Genomic DNA, 14,521 nt, shown 5'->3' with positions numbered 1-14,521 from the left:
ATAACTATGTAAAATAAGATAAATATATAGCTTTCAACTTTATTACCTCAACGTATAAAATGTTATCATCATAGACACAGATATATACAATCTAATCCTTGAATACAAAATTCTTGTTTATTTTGCGAGGTTAGTAGTTAACTTAATTAAGTTAAAACATGGTTGTACAAAGACATGGCTACACTAATGATTCATTGGCGATCATATTCTGAATATGCATCAACAATTCTCCCATAATTTCTCGACACAAACTGGAATTTTGAGTTCAACAACTATACCAGCACCCATTTGATCTAAACTTGACATAATATAGTCCCCCCAGTACTCGCAATTCTAAATTCGTATAAGTCATGCAGTGGAACCTCCTTATAATGTCCTCGGATTTAACGATTTATCAGTTATTACAAACCTAGAATTTTGTCCCAAATAGGAAAATTTCAATCATTTCATACTGTATACAATGTTCTATCGGTATACAATGAACTATCCGTTATAACGAACATATTTTCTGGTCTCCCGAAGTTCGTTCTACCAAGGTACCACTGTATTAGGTCGATGGGTATTCTAACCAGTATTCTTACAGACATATTTTTTGTAAGCACACCTTAAGACTTCATATAGGTAAATCATATAGCGTAGTTTTTATATAATCCTAAACACATGAAATCTAAGCAGGAAGTCATCATATTAATAAACGCTATAAAAAATACAGCATTTCATTCATAGAAATTCAAGCACCATCGATACAATGTTAACAAACTTCACGCCACTCTCTTCCCCACATTCACTACATGTTTAGACTAGGTTTTCTTGGTCCTGTTGTCAGAATGAAAGCTGGTCCCATCAAGTCCAACATCTCGATTGTGAAAAAGGGGTCAGATTCACAGTACAGATAAGTCCAAGCTAAGGCTAGGATAAGCTACTTTACATTCTGCAATGGTACCATATGCCCTGGCCAACAATGAAATAATCTAAATGGCCTGAATCTAATGACATATTTCTAATTCTAATGAGCTAGCTAGCGGTAAGCCTGGTCTTATCTTGAGTCTCGATTGTAAGACAAGTACCGGTACATTCATAGTGAAAATTATCAAACGATAAAATGTATCAGCGAGAATTAACGGGACCATAAATTGTTCCATGTTCAGGATAGCCCAGTATTTTATCAGCAGCAACTTGTTGTTCAGCTCTCAAACGCCGGTAAATAGTTTTAAAGAATATTGTAAAAACACAAGCACCAAATACGGCTAAAACAGACAGTCCAATGTTTGTATCTGAAAGAAAAAGAAACACTTTCAATATTCAATTTTGATCGAGGGCTAAAGCATTACATATTGACCCGAGTGTACTCTATGAATGGTTCCTTACAAACATCAAAGGCATTTTCATCTAAGACACTCGCGTATGTAGCCATTATTTTTCAGATCTATTTACCCAACTCACAATTCTCAGCTACATTATATACACAATTATCAACGCGCGTATTATATGTATGGCCAACTTGTACGAACAGTGACTTGGAATAAAAATTTCTCTAATCTTCCCAAGGAAATATACTTACAAGTAAAATCTAATGGTACAATAGACTTTTTACCAGTAAAACAAGAATAAATCCTCTGCGATTCGGGAAGCTTTGGAGTGACTATTCCCACTACTACCATTATTATGACTCCTATTATTTGTCTACAAAAATCAAAATATTTATGTACTTTTTACAGACCAATATTTGTACATGTAGCAATTCATGCTACCAAACTGGATGGATGGAGTCAAAGAATTCAGGAGACATTCCACAGTTCAGGATTGGTTTCGGAAAGAATTGAAAATATATCAGAAACTATCGCAATGAATGAATGAAAATCCACTTAAAAGAATACATATACCATTATCATAACACAAATATTATATCAAAGCTAATGATTCTAAAAAGGAGCTTAAATTTTATAAGCATATCAGTATTTGAGGCAGTTGTAGTGCACCTCTTTCCATTGTAATGTCAAGTTGCTAATTCAATTTTTACTAAAACCAACTCTTTTTCTTTTATATCTTTGACCAGGATTTACTATGTACTTCCGAGTGTTGAATTTCAATACATACCCAGACATGTTGATAAGGCCTCCACTAGTACCTTCAGATATTGGAAACGTACATTCAACTCCCAATTCAAGGACTACCGGGTAAACGGCAAACCCGAAGAATCCAAAGGTACTTATTGATGCAGCTATAAGTACATCCATGTCTCTGTATTTGGAAATCTAAAATACAGAAAATGAAATATGGATATATTCATGACTGAGCAGGGTTATGAGAAACCATTTTAATTGCTAGAGCAAAAGCCTATGACAATTCTGAAAAATAATATGATATGCCTGAAAAGGTAGATTACTGATACCCGTTCATAGCAAGAATAAAGATAGGATAAACTTATTCTGGCCCTTCTAATAAGCAAACAAAATAAGACTAGCTGATAGAAAAGTGATGGAAAAGTTTGTATTACTTATTGAAAATATGAGTGAAGGTACTAAGCTACAAAATACATGTAATTTATCTTGATAAATATACCCATTTTTTGATTAACAATTGACCTTAATATTCATCACCGATAGCACAGATGAGGCTGCTAATCCATAATGGAACCTACCACAGAAAATACTATGGATGATAAAGCCGATAAAAGAAACGCAATTTTTGCTACTTCTTCGAACTTCTTAGTTTTGTCGACTATGAGACCGGCTAAACCGGCTCCGAGGATACCGCAGCCAACCATTAATGCCCCGCACAATCCAGAGAATTTCTGTAACAAATTCCTCGAAATATGAATCAGTTCTATCACTATAAATAAAAATTACTAAAAAAATAGTTATGTATAACATATAATGATTACTTACATCAGAATATCCTCTTGGACACAGTATCTGTTCAATATACGTCGATATAGTGGTGAACAGTCCCATACCAATTCCGAAACATACAAATATTATCCAATATGGACGATTTTTTACGATCTACAAATACAGTTATAAGAGTACAGTCCGTAGGATTTGACTACGATTGTATTTATCTGGTTTGTGTTTAACCCTCTCAGGGCTGACTAATTGATACCCGAAAGTGCTGGAGATTATTCGAAAATTTCAAAAAATTCCACCCAAGTGTGTTGAATAACGGGCATACCGCTTCAGTGCATCTACACTGCTGTGCAGTATATCATTGAAGTTACTAATATTTCACTATATTTGACAGGTGCTACCATTTCTCAATAGAGATAAAAACTAATTACTAATTACATCAATACACCGCTATGTGGTGTCCCAGCAAAGTCCATCACCGATTTATTTATCGCACTGCAGTGTAGATGCATTGAAAGGGTTAATTCTATGAACTTCACTTGATGATGGGCAACTGATAAGCGTGTGTTAGAATCTAACGCAATTTGGGATCAAATGGTGGATTAACAGCAAAATTTCAAATTCGCGGAAGCCAGGCTTGTATCGCGAAAGGGATCGTAGTAGAAAGTTAGAATGGTATCTGGAGACCAAAAAATTTTATCAGATCAGGGGTCTAAAATGATCTAGAATTTTCAATTGCAAGAGCTTAATTTGCAATCACATCATGTGGTTGGTTTTGAAAGAGCATTCACATAGGTTACCTTTTTGAGACCTTTTAAAAACGGTTCAGAGATTTCAGCAGCACTCGCTGTAGGTGGAGTAGGTGGCACGCTACTGCATACGCCAAAAATGGTCATAACCGCAGCAAGAGCAGTAGGACCGGTATAGATCTGTAACTGTAACACAGAGACAATAATTCACTTAGTGCATCATACCAAAAATACATAAAGAGGATGTATTTTTGATCATACTGACATGTTGTTTGATAGGCTTGAGAAGATATAAAATGACCTATTTTTGGTCACTTCATTAAATTCCTCAACTCATGAACAACTATCATGGCCCTATCATTAAGGCTTGAGATATCTGTATTGACAGCATACAACAATATTGACCAATCTCCGCTGCTACCGGGATAGGCCTATGGAACCAGTGATTCATGAGAGTAATGGCTTTAACCTCTGACTCTGCCTAAACATGTACTACGTATATCTTTCACATTCACTTACCATTAACGGAACATTTTTCACTGATGTTACGATAACAGGTGATACTATATTCGCAATCAGAATACCAACAGGATTAGCTGAAATGATATAAGAACCCGTAGGTAACAGAAGTACTAGTATGTTTTTGATTTTCATCCATCAGAGGACTTTGTTATAAAATCATTGATTTGGTCCCAAAATGGTTCTCACAATGCCTTACAAGCCTGCAGATGGAAAATCTCATAACTGACTCATAATCTATGGGTCGTAAAGTTAACCGGGTCTGCATGCATGGCAGTTTTTTGACTAGTTGAACAAAGACCTAAACTAACATATACGGTATTGAGCAATCGGAATCAACCGATAAGATTGTATATCCACAGTTACTGGTATTCAAAATATTGACACAAATGTTTGATCGATCTTGGAACTGTTGTTGGATATTGGAGGATGTCACAACATTATGCTCAGTGCATTGTTGGGCAAATTGAAAAATTTGGAGAATTCACCAACTTGAGTAGATTACTCAAATGACCTAGAACTGCAAGAACTTCATTGCACTAAACCAGGATTTAACAATGGAGTTTCTGCCTTTTTGGTGTCTCCATATGTAGTACTTTTCACCACAATTTGAACTCAAAAATAGTAGTTAAATGGAAAATGAACTAGAAATTATTCTGATTTCAACCATATTTTGATGATTTTAGAATTGAGCCCTTAGTATTAAGTATTCCCAAATAGTAGATATAGTCAGGTCCGCCTTTTTAATTCATATAATGCCACATCATTGATAAGATTACCAGTACAAATGTACATGTAACGATAACTGAGGATTTCTAAGAGAACTTACAGATGGACGCCATTGTGTTAGCCGTTGCTCGTTGATTGTCCGGAAACCACGTTGCTGCCATTTTCGTCGGTGCGAACAATATGAAAGGTTGCGCCACTGCGCATAAACACTGCCCGATCATAGCGAACAGAAAAGCGTGATTTGAGACGAAAGCCATTCCGCTGATAAGTCGTATAACGCATCCAGTTATGTTGAATACCGCGCCGGTCAATAGCTGTGAATCAAATAAAACTGAGATGAAGAAATAGAAAAATAGCATCACAGCTTCAGTGAAGGCTAAAATAAAATGCTGAAGTGAGCTATGATTATTACGTATATGACAAGAGATTATAATACTTGAATTCGAACCAAATGGTTTTGAAAAAGAAGTTTTCGAGTTAAAATGGAATTCAGCACAGACATGGGAATAGTAGAGTCATTTTGAACAATGTTCAAATTCTGCAATTAAATGTAGTGCTATATATCTGGTTAAAATGGAAGCTTTGACCAATTCAGAATTCAGTTTACCTACCGGAGGTATTGTAACTTACCTTAAACCAGCCCCAGAGGAAAATATACATCACTTATAACTGATGGTACTTAAAATCCCTTGCAATCTTTTTCTGTTATGGACGTTTATAGAATAAATCATGCTACTCTGTCAATAGGCCTGTCCTTAAGTACATGTTTGGCAGTATTCATCAATTTTTGAATTGAGTTTCATTAGATTTTGTATTTTTTTAATCCAATAATCATTTCTGATGAAAGAATGTCCTCAGTCAAATCGATTCAACATGGGCCAGAAGTAAGTTAAATTTACTCAGTAACTGTGAATGACAGACACATACAAATCAGCATTTTTTTACCATGGCATGTAACTCCGAAAATCTGGCCCCCCCCCAGATAAAGTCAATGTTAGATCAAAAAATGACTACTTACGCTCGCTCGAAGCCCAACCGAATCAATGAGCCATGAAGCGACGACTCCAAACGGAATACAAGCAATCAGATAGACAAGAGATAACCAGTTGACCGACATGGAATCAACATGATAAAATTCAGCCGTAACATCAGCTATCGGTGAAAATGATATCCACAGCTGAAAAACAATTTTTTAAATAGCCTGTTACACCGATGTTATAGAGTTACAGATATTTCCCTTTGAGTTGCAAGGGTTTCACAGGGTACAAACTGTTACATCCATGTAACAGGGTATTGTTACATTAAGTTACACATAGATGACTATTAGGATATAGTCGAAACGTTGAAATAAACTACTATCTCGAAGTAACATTTTCGGACTTTTTGTTATAATTGTGGGATTCTCTCTACACTTAGTTACATATATTTTCCTTTGAGTTACAGGGGTTTGACGGATCGTTTCATCACCGAAGCTCACGCCAACACAAACCCTGGCCACAAACCCTTCATTGGTCTATTACAACATTTGGTTCTAAAGATAGATTGCCGCTTAAGCGGCCACCAAGATGCATTGTTTTTACCGGGGCTGATAAAGTTGCCATGGCATGTGCACTGCGTGGTATTCCATTGAGGGGCATTAAGCCTGCTAGCCAGCGCTAATCCTTTTTATTTAGTGGAGGCCCTACAGTACGACACTAGAACTGCGACGGTGCGAGGAAGGATTTTTTTTTCGATTTTTTAAAATTCTCTTCTATCTGTCAAAAAAACGACATACCATCGCATTGGAAAGATTGAGCATACATAATGTGGCGAGAATGTACCATCTCCTTTTATAAATCTGATAGTCTGATTGTTCGGCGATTTTGTGATAGGTTCTTCTGTAATTTAATAACCCTGAACTTTCTGCAGGCGACTCAGTAGCATCCGCCATGTTTTTGTCATGTGATCGCTTGTGTCGCCATATTGTGGTCATGTGATCAATATGTTTAGCTTGGCGGAAATCTGTGGGCGTTCAAATGTATAATAAAAATGATTAAAAAAAACAATTAAATGTGCTGAATTATTTATGTCATCCATCAGCCATCCCTCCAAATTTAGGTGCAGCTTTGCCGTGCAACCAAAATCTAGACAATTCTGCATGATATTCTCTGTAATTACGTTGTAACATGCATCAGTATCTTTTCATGTCATTTCTTGAAAAGGACTCGAAGAGATGAGTCGAAATCGATCGAAACGTTTGAACATGTAAAAAAACTCATTATCATCATGAAGATTGTGATAGTTGCGTTTTTATTTTTTATCTAATTCACTGAATTATTCATTTTTTTTCAGCGCGCCGCCACCCGTCGCTCTTAATAAACATGACACAATTTTAAAGGCGAGACAGGCGAACTAGACAAGACTAGAGAGGCCACTCTCAAAAACTTGCTAAAAAAAGATGTAGGAAAGAGCTGTTCAGTAACTTTTTCTCAGACCGTGGTTAACAAAAAGATCAGCTTAACGGAAAAAGGAGTTACTGTTCCATTAATAATTAGCTTTAAAAATCGACTCGATGAAGAAAGCCGTAACCGCAGGGCATATGAAAACGAGTGAGGTAATGAGTTAGTTTGCCAAATGTATTATGACTTTTCCCACAAATTATGAGCTTAAATTAATCACTAAGTATTTCAATCTGCTTAACTTATAACTCCACAAATGGGTAATGATAAAACTAGTTTGGTACATTTCAACTGAATTTATTGTTCTTTTTGATCTTAAAATCTAGGGATTGTCCCCATTATCTATTTATTTGGTTGGTAAATTTTGTTTGATTTTTCGATTGAGTGTCCCTTACACACCCACCACACCTGCCGGGAGCGAAACAGGGGGTTTGATTTTGAAATCGGAAATCGAAGTACAGATATAGATGTATGATCGGCGGTCGAGTTAACAGAATATTCTTAAATCGAAGTACATAATTGGAAATTCGGTTCCGGTTCATCCAAACAATCTTCCATTCAGTCTGAACCGGCAAGCGACTGATTGGGATGAATTTTTCTGGCTGCCTAATTTAATACAATGAGATTCTGGAAATAGCTATATTACAAGGTTGAAGATCATTTTGTCCATTTTTATATTTTTTTGGTCGTTTTCTACGTGTTAATAGTCCGATAGTTTATTGTGGTTTTTTTCTCGGGTAGATGTTGATGTAGAAGTCCTCTAAGTTGATGATCCCGCGTGTTGACTAGATAGGAAGAAAGCACATTTCGAAACGCAAATTCTCCAGATGAGAGTATGGCCCTGGGTATCCGAAGTGTAGTTGTATGACATCGATGGTGCAGCTCCGATGAGGATGGGTTCTCCGTCAAGGGGTGCGCAGTTGGTACTCCACATCTGGTGCTGAATTTGCCTAAAAGTAAAAGTTTTACACTGGGAGCAGTTTTGTGTTTCTAATATACAGTGCATAGGTCCGTGAATGTATCGCAATCAAACTGACAGTGCTATGCGCATTGATAGACCCTCAGTAAGAAAGCGGCACAAACACGAGAATGTTTAATACATGTTTGTACACTTACATTTAAACAGTCTTGATCGGGTTTTATTTACATTGTCACGATTATATTTTTGGTAGTTTTTAATGAGACTGATGTCAAGAGGCAACTTTCCAGTCACCATTGCGCGTAGATAGACTGAGCTTGCTATCCTTAGGCCACAAACGGAGGCAGCGTTCCAGCTATCGTGGCAATGAGACTGAGTTTACAGTCAAAACATCAGAAACAGTAAACTAATGCGTATGTGATGATATAGAGCAAAAGTGGTCAGACAGTTCTATGCGTATTGACAGACCGTCATCCCTGTTCGATCTAAATCAGAACATACCTCAAGTGTCAAAGTCGGGATATGTAGGTGTAAGTAATAAAAAAAGGCGTTGGGTTTAATTAATAGACTACGCTATTGGTGTCGATTGTGATTCTGTTTACTACGTTCAGTCCGCTTGCGTCCACGTGTATAAGTACATTGTTAAGAGTCCAAATATGAAGGTTTTGTTGAAGCATGATTTCTTGGTTTAGGCGATCTATTAGCGAGTTTTTGAAATAAATTATAGTGTTGATGCGGCCAGAGCCTTGTTCTAGATTGTAGTGATTTTTGTACAAAATGGATTGTGCGAGAAACAAAAGGTAGTTCGCGAGTGTGCGTAGCGTTTGAAGAAATCTCATTCTATTGTTTGAGTAATTTCAGTGTAGACGATGTCTTGAGTGATATTTATAGGTGTGTCTAGTATGCGTTGAAAGATTGGTTGTATAAATAACGGCTTCATAACGTCGAAGACTTTAACGGCAATAACTATGACCAAACCCCTTTAAATCAACCTATTAACGGGGATGAAATATTAAAGAGTATAAATAAATTAAAAAACTTTAAGGCATGTGGTACGGACAAAATCCCTAACGAGTTCTTAAAATCGGCCGAGGAGAGTTTACTACCAACACTTATGTGTCTTTTTAACAATGTCCTTGATACAGGTAATATCCCCGAATCATGGTTAAACGGAATGATTATACCTATTTTCAAACAAAAGGGTAGTGCTGATGACCCAAGTAACTATAGGGGCGTGACTTTGTTGAGCAATGTAGGCAAACTTTTTACTAGTGTCATCAACAACCGGCTAACTAATTACCTAGAGACGAACAATATACTACTGGAAAATCAAGCAGGTTTCAGACAAAAACACGGCATTCTGGACCATATATACTCCCTTAAGTCACTTGTGGATATGTTTTTGAATAGTAATCGCAAGCTTTACTGCATTTTTGTAGATTACAAACGTGCCTTTGATAGCATATGGAGAAAGGCTCTGTGGCATAAGATGATCAATAGTGGTGTTACGGGCAAAGTTCTAAATGTAATATGTAGCATGTACCAGGGCATCAAGTCATGTGTATTTTCTAATGATAGTAAAACAGATGCCTTTGAAAGTTTTATGGGTGTCAGACAGGGAGAAAATTTGTCCCCTGTGCTCTTTTCAATATTTTTAAATGATCTGGAAGGCTATTTAGATGCTCAAAATTGTCCCTCCCTAAATCTGCGCATGCGTAATGATGCATGGGTCAAATTGATGATCCTTATGTACGCAGACGATACAGTACTTATGAGCGAGAGTCCACAGGGTCTTCAGAAATTGATTGACAACCTGCATGTTTATTGCAAAGATTGGAAGTTACAAATAAATTGCGAAAAAACAAAAGTAATGATATTCTCGAAACGAAGACTCCGAAACCCTCCGGAGTTTAATATAAACGGTCGAGTGTTGGAGTTAGTATATAACTATAAGTATTTGGGTATACTATTCTCCCATACCGGGTCTTTTGCTCAGTGCCGAAAAGCGTTAGCAAACCAAGCACAGCGGGCTATGTTCTCTGTTTTAAAAAAGGTTAGCGAATATTCACTCGACGTTGATGTTAGTTTAAAGTTATATGATAGCATGGTATTACCAATTCTATTATTTGGTTGTGAAATTTGGGGTTACGAAAATCTCCGAGTTCTTGAGTGCGTGCAGCTGAAATTTTTTAAATATTTACTCAAGTTAAAGAAATCTACTAATAGCTCATTTGTCTATGGAGAACTGGGTCGTTTTCCTCTCGAAGTTTACGTACAGCTTAGAATTGTAAATTTTTGGGCAAAATTAATAACTGATGATAAATTATCGTCAAAGGTTTACAGTTGTGTTTATAATAGCTATATTGATGGTCAAGCTAACTCTTGGATGGATTCTGTGAAGAACATTTTGCTCCGCAATGGGCTCGGATATATTTGGGAAAATCAAAATATTCCAAACGTGAATTACTTGAGTCTGATTCTTAAACAGAGATTGCAGGATCAGTTTATGCAAGTCTGGCATGCAAAACTTACTGATTCCACTATGGCTGTTACGTATTTAACAATCAAATGCCGTTTCGAAATGGAAAAGTATCTAACTGAATTAACCCCTAGGGACCGGTTAACTTTATGTAGATTTAGATGCTCAGCTCACAGGCTACCGGTGGAAGTTGGGCGGTGGCGTGGAATTGCCCGTGCCAATAGGCTGTGCCAAAAGTGTGATTTAGTGGCGGTGGGGGATGAATATCACTTTTTACTCGTCTGCCCGTACTTCCAGGAATCCAGAGCTAGATATATCCCGGAGCGTTATTGGAGATTCCCCAATAACGTAAAGTTGTATGATTTGTTTAACTCAAATTGCCAAACTCTTAAAAAATTGGCGTTGTATATACGCAAATGTTTAATACATTTCTAATGTTAAATGTTGCAATGTCTATTGTAAATTAATTTTGTGCTCTGTGCAATTGTATAATTGTGGAGTAAAATAAACTTAACTTAACTTAACTTAAATGAATATAATTGCTGTGCTTCTCTGTGCATGAGCATACTACATGGTCATTCGTTGCCGCGCGTCCACAAATTTTACAATTTGGATCAGTTTTTATTTTCCAAAGTACTAGTTTTGAAGCTGTTGCAAGAGTATTGAATATCACTAAATCGTCTATCAATATGTTTATTATAAACTTCATTCCAAATTTCCCGCCAGTTTAGATCAGCATTTAACATTTCAGTAATTTTGGTTTGCCCTATCGGTGTGATTTGATGGAGATTTTTTAATAATAGAATTCCATAAATTTGAGATGATGTAAGTTTTCCTATAGTACACACTATATTACATTAAATCTCATTTGACCAAATAAATTCGCTAAAAAGTTTCGGTTCAAGTTTTGGCTTTTGAATGCAAAATAGAAAATTTCTCTTTCGTAAAAAAGTTACAGTATTGAGAACTCCTGAATTCTTGTACAACGAATATTGACATTTGATTTAGTAACATTTTTATTAACGCAATAATAAACTTTCATAAATTTGAGTAAATTGTGTTAGATTTCTGAGAATTGATTTTTCATCTGATGCGAACAATAATCTCACGAATGAATTGTAGCTGTAAAAAAGAATTTCATTGGCACATTGATTAACACGATGAATCAATTTCCTACGCAAGAAGACACGGTCAGTTCGAGAACACTCTCAAACAGTCAGTACACTCTCAGTCATTACACCCTGGGATATTCAGTACACTTTCAGACGGTTAGTATACATTCTTATTAGATTCTGTTGAATCATGAATTCAACTGAGATTGAAATTGGTCGTGCTTATCCTAGTAACATGATCATCATGTCTGTTGTTAACAAGTTCGGTATCTACCGTACTATGTTACTGGTCATTTTGCCAACCTTGTTCGTGTTAGGAGTCTTCGGGAATTCAGCAACTCTCCTGATAATGATCAGTCGCAGATTCCGTAGTTTGTCTTACGCTAACTATCTTATCATATTATCTCTCTGTGATTCCATTTTTAGCATTAGTTATACATTGATGCCTGTTTTACAGTTTGTTCTCTTCTACGTGAAAGGTGGTCCAATTATCATCATGAATTCACTGATCAGTTGTCAAATCTACGAATTTGTGACCGCACTTGCAATCTTCAATAGTTCGTGGGCAATAGTAGCAATATCTCTAGAACGTGCGGCAGTTGTGATCTTTCCATTCACATCTCGTTTGATATGTACACCGAGATTCGCTAGATTTACGATATTGATAATTTCTGCCGTGAATGCACTGGTTCTCGCTCTTATACCTTCAGTGTCGACACATTATCCGGATCCTCTGTCTGGATGTTACTTAAGATTATTTGACCAAATAATGCGTTTTACCATAATAGTTATCCACGCGTATATTACACCGTTAACTCTGATTATAACATCGAATTCGGTTATAATAGTTCAGTTATTCAGAGGTGCAAAAATTGCCTCGTCTGATCAGAAAACTACAAAATCAAAACGTACAACAATAATGCTTGTAACAGTTTCATTCGCATTTGCGATATTTACACTTCCAAATGGTATTACTACTTTTATACCAATCTCTGGAGAATTAAAATATGTTCTATATGACATTTTTGCACAGTTTCAAATGTGTAACTATGTGATAAATTTTTACATATATCTTTTACTGGGTCGAGAAATTCGTGAATATTTCTGTATGAAAATCCGCTGTAGAAATTCAGTCAAATAACCATTGATTTCATGTTGGATTCACTTCATACAATTTTGTGTTTCCCTATGATAAGATAATAAGACATCTTTGTGGGAAATTGGCCCAACTCAGGAATTGATAATCGTAAGAACTGCCTTTTAAAATTCCCGGAAAGACACTTCACTGCTGTAATCATAGAATGATAGCGGACCACACCTGACTGGTCATCACAGCTGGTCATCAGTCACCACATTGTCCGGATTACTTATATACCGAGTCAGTCGCCAGTGGTCTAGTAGGCCTAGTTAGACACAAGGCTGACAAGCGAGAGACCCAGGTTCAAGCCTCCCGGCGGGGTCAGAGATGAAGCTCAGATAGGGTTATGAGGCAACTAGCGTTAGGGTTAAAACGAGCTGAGTGTCACCGGATATTCAAAACATTTTTTTTTCTAGATGCAAGTGTTCTACTGTCAGTCTAGAATCAAAATGGGTCTAGAGTCAAATCTGAACCAAGAGCAGACTGTATTGTGAATGTGTATGAAATGTTGCCTCGACATAAACACAGTTTGCGCATTTTCACATACTTTACTATTTGATCACCATTAACAATGAATTCTTGTACAACGAACATCGATGTTCAATCTTGTTACATTTATATCTTATACAATAAAAAACCTTCACAAAATCTGAATAAATTATGTTAGATTTTTAAGAATTGATTTTCTATTCGCTGTTTAACGATAAATCTCACAAATGAATTGTATTCTGTAATGAAGAATTCAATGATTGCGTTATATGTGAGAATACACACACTCTCAACACACACTCAGACAGTGGGTGTGACTAAAACTATGCATGACTAAAACGAAGACCGAATACCTATGCACCCATGAAAATTAGGGGGCCTCTTATTCAACCGCGTCAGTTTTCTGGGGCGCATATGTATCCGTATTAGCCGGTACCGGTAGTGCTTTTAGAAACACCCAGGCACAGAACAAGACTAAAACTATGCCCCGAAGACCGATTACGAACTTTCGAAGGCAGCCGTAACTACGCGCGCGCGCGAGTTCAAATAATTATCGTTAGAACTGCATTTTTGAAGCAGTAACATCTTCTAACGGTTATTATTAAAATATCATTAGTAAAATCAAACTTTTGTCGTTACCATCATTTTATTTGAAAAATTTGCGAATCGATGATATAAAATAAGTATGGGTAGCTTTAAAATAATCGTTTACTTTTTCCAATCCGAAAATTAGCTTTTTTCGCCATTGATTGTCAATTTGTCATGGTAAAAATCACCATATTCCGTTTCTCCGTATTCCGACGATAATTACATGGAAATAGAACTACCAATCAAAAAATTGTCACCAAACGGCGAAAATAAAAGCTATATACTAGAAAAGTATGGTGGCTGATAAGGGCCATAGTGTAAAATTCCTGGTATGTAAGTGAGGGCGCCAGAACGACAAAACGAAAAAAAAAAACGTTCAATTTTCTCTGAAAGTTCGTTTTGGCGCGCCAAAACAAAGAATATTCCGTTTTGGCGCCGCCGCCAAAACGAACTTTCATTTTGGCACCCCCGCCAAAACGAACTTTCGTTTTGGCGCCCCCACTAAAACAACGAAA

The 14,521-nt window shown here is 36.5% G+C and overlaps 1 protein-coding gene across 2 annotated transcripts; it reads right to left on the bottom strand.

Moving 5' to 3' along the window:
• Window positions 1–37: 37 nt before the first annotated feature.
• LOC141898936 (solute carrier family 49 member A3-like) lies at window positions 38–6,766 on the bottom strand. 2 transcript variants are annotated; one of them, XM_074785088.1, is made up of 10 exons: window positions 6,618–6,766; window positions 5,862–6,020; window positions 4,944–5,157; window positions 4,115–4,191; window positions 3,647–3,781; window positions 2,889–3,005; window positions 2,642–2,794; window positions 2,098–2,255; window positions 1,562–1,683; window positions 38–1,274 (listed from the first exon to the last, which is right to left on the bottom strand). In XM_074785088.1, exons 1-10 carry the CDS (start codon window positions 6,639–6,641, stop codon window positions 1,108–1,110), a joined length of 1,326 nt encoding a protein of 441 aa, XP_074641189.1. In that variant the 5' UTR covers window positions 6,642–6,766; the 3' UTR covers window positions 38–1,107. The 2 variants fall into 2 exon arrangements, with proteins under 2 accessions (XP_074641189.1, XP_074641190.1); XM_074785089.1 differs by lacking the exon at window positions 2,642–2,794.
• Between the last annotated feature and the right edge of the window lie 7,755 nt (window positions 6,767–14,521).

The sequence above is a fragment of the Tubulanus polymorphus genome, chromosome 2 (assembly GCF_964204645.1).
Source record: "Tubulanus polymorphus chromosome 2, tnTubPoly1.2, whole genome shotgun sequence".
NCBI classification, from domain to species: domain Eukaryota; kingdom Metazoa; phylum Nemertea; class Palaeonemertea; order Tubulaniformes; family Tubulanidae; genus Tubulanus; species Tubulanus polymorphus.
The sequence above is the reverse complement of the archived record's forward strand: the minus strand, read 5'-3'. Positions and strand labels throughout refer to the sequence as shown.

Coding starts and splice junctions, on each gene's coding strand:
- LOC141898936 (XM_074785088.1), bottom strand. CDS start 6,641: ATGCTCAATCTTTCCAATGCGATG. Junction 6,021..6,617: donor TCAATCTTTCCAATGCGATG/GTATGTCGTTTT, acceptor ATTGTTTTTCAG/CTGTGGATATCATTTTCACC. Junction 5,158..5,861: donor CGGTTGGGCTTCGAGCGAGC/GTAAGTAGTCAT, acceptor TTTGATTCACAG/CTATTGACCGGCGCGGTATT.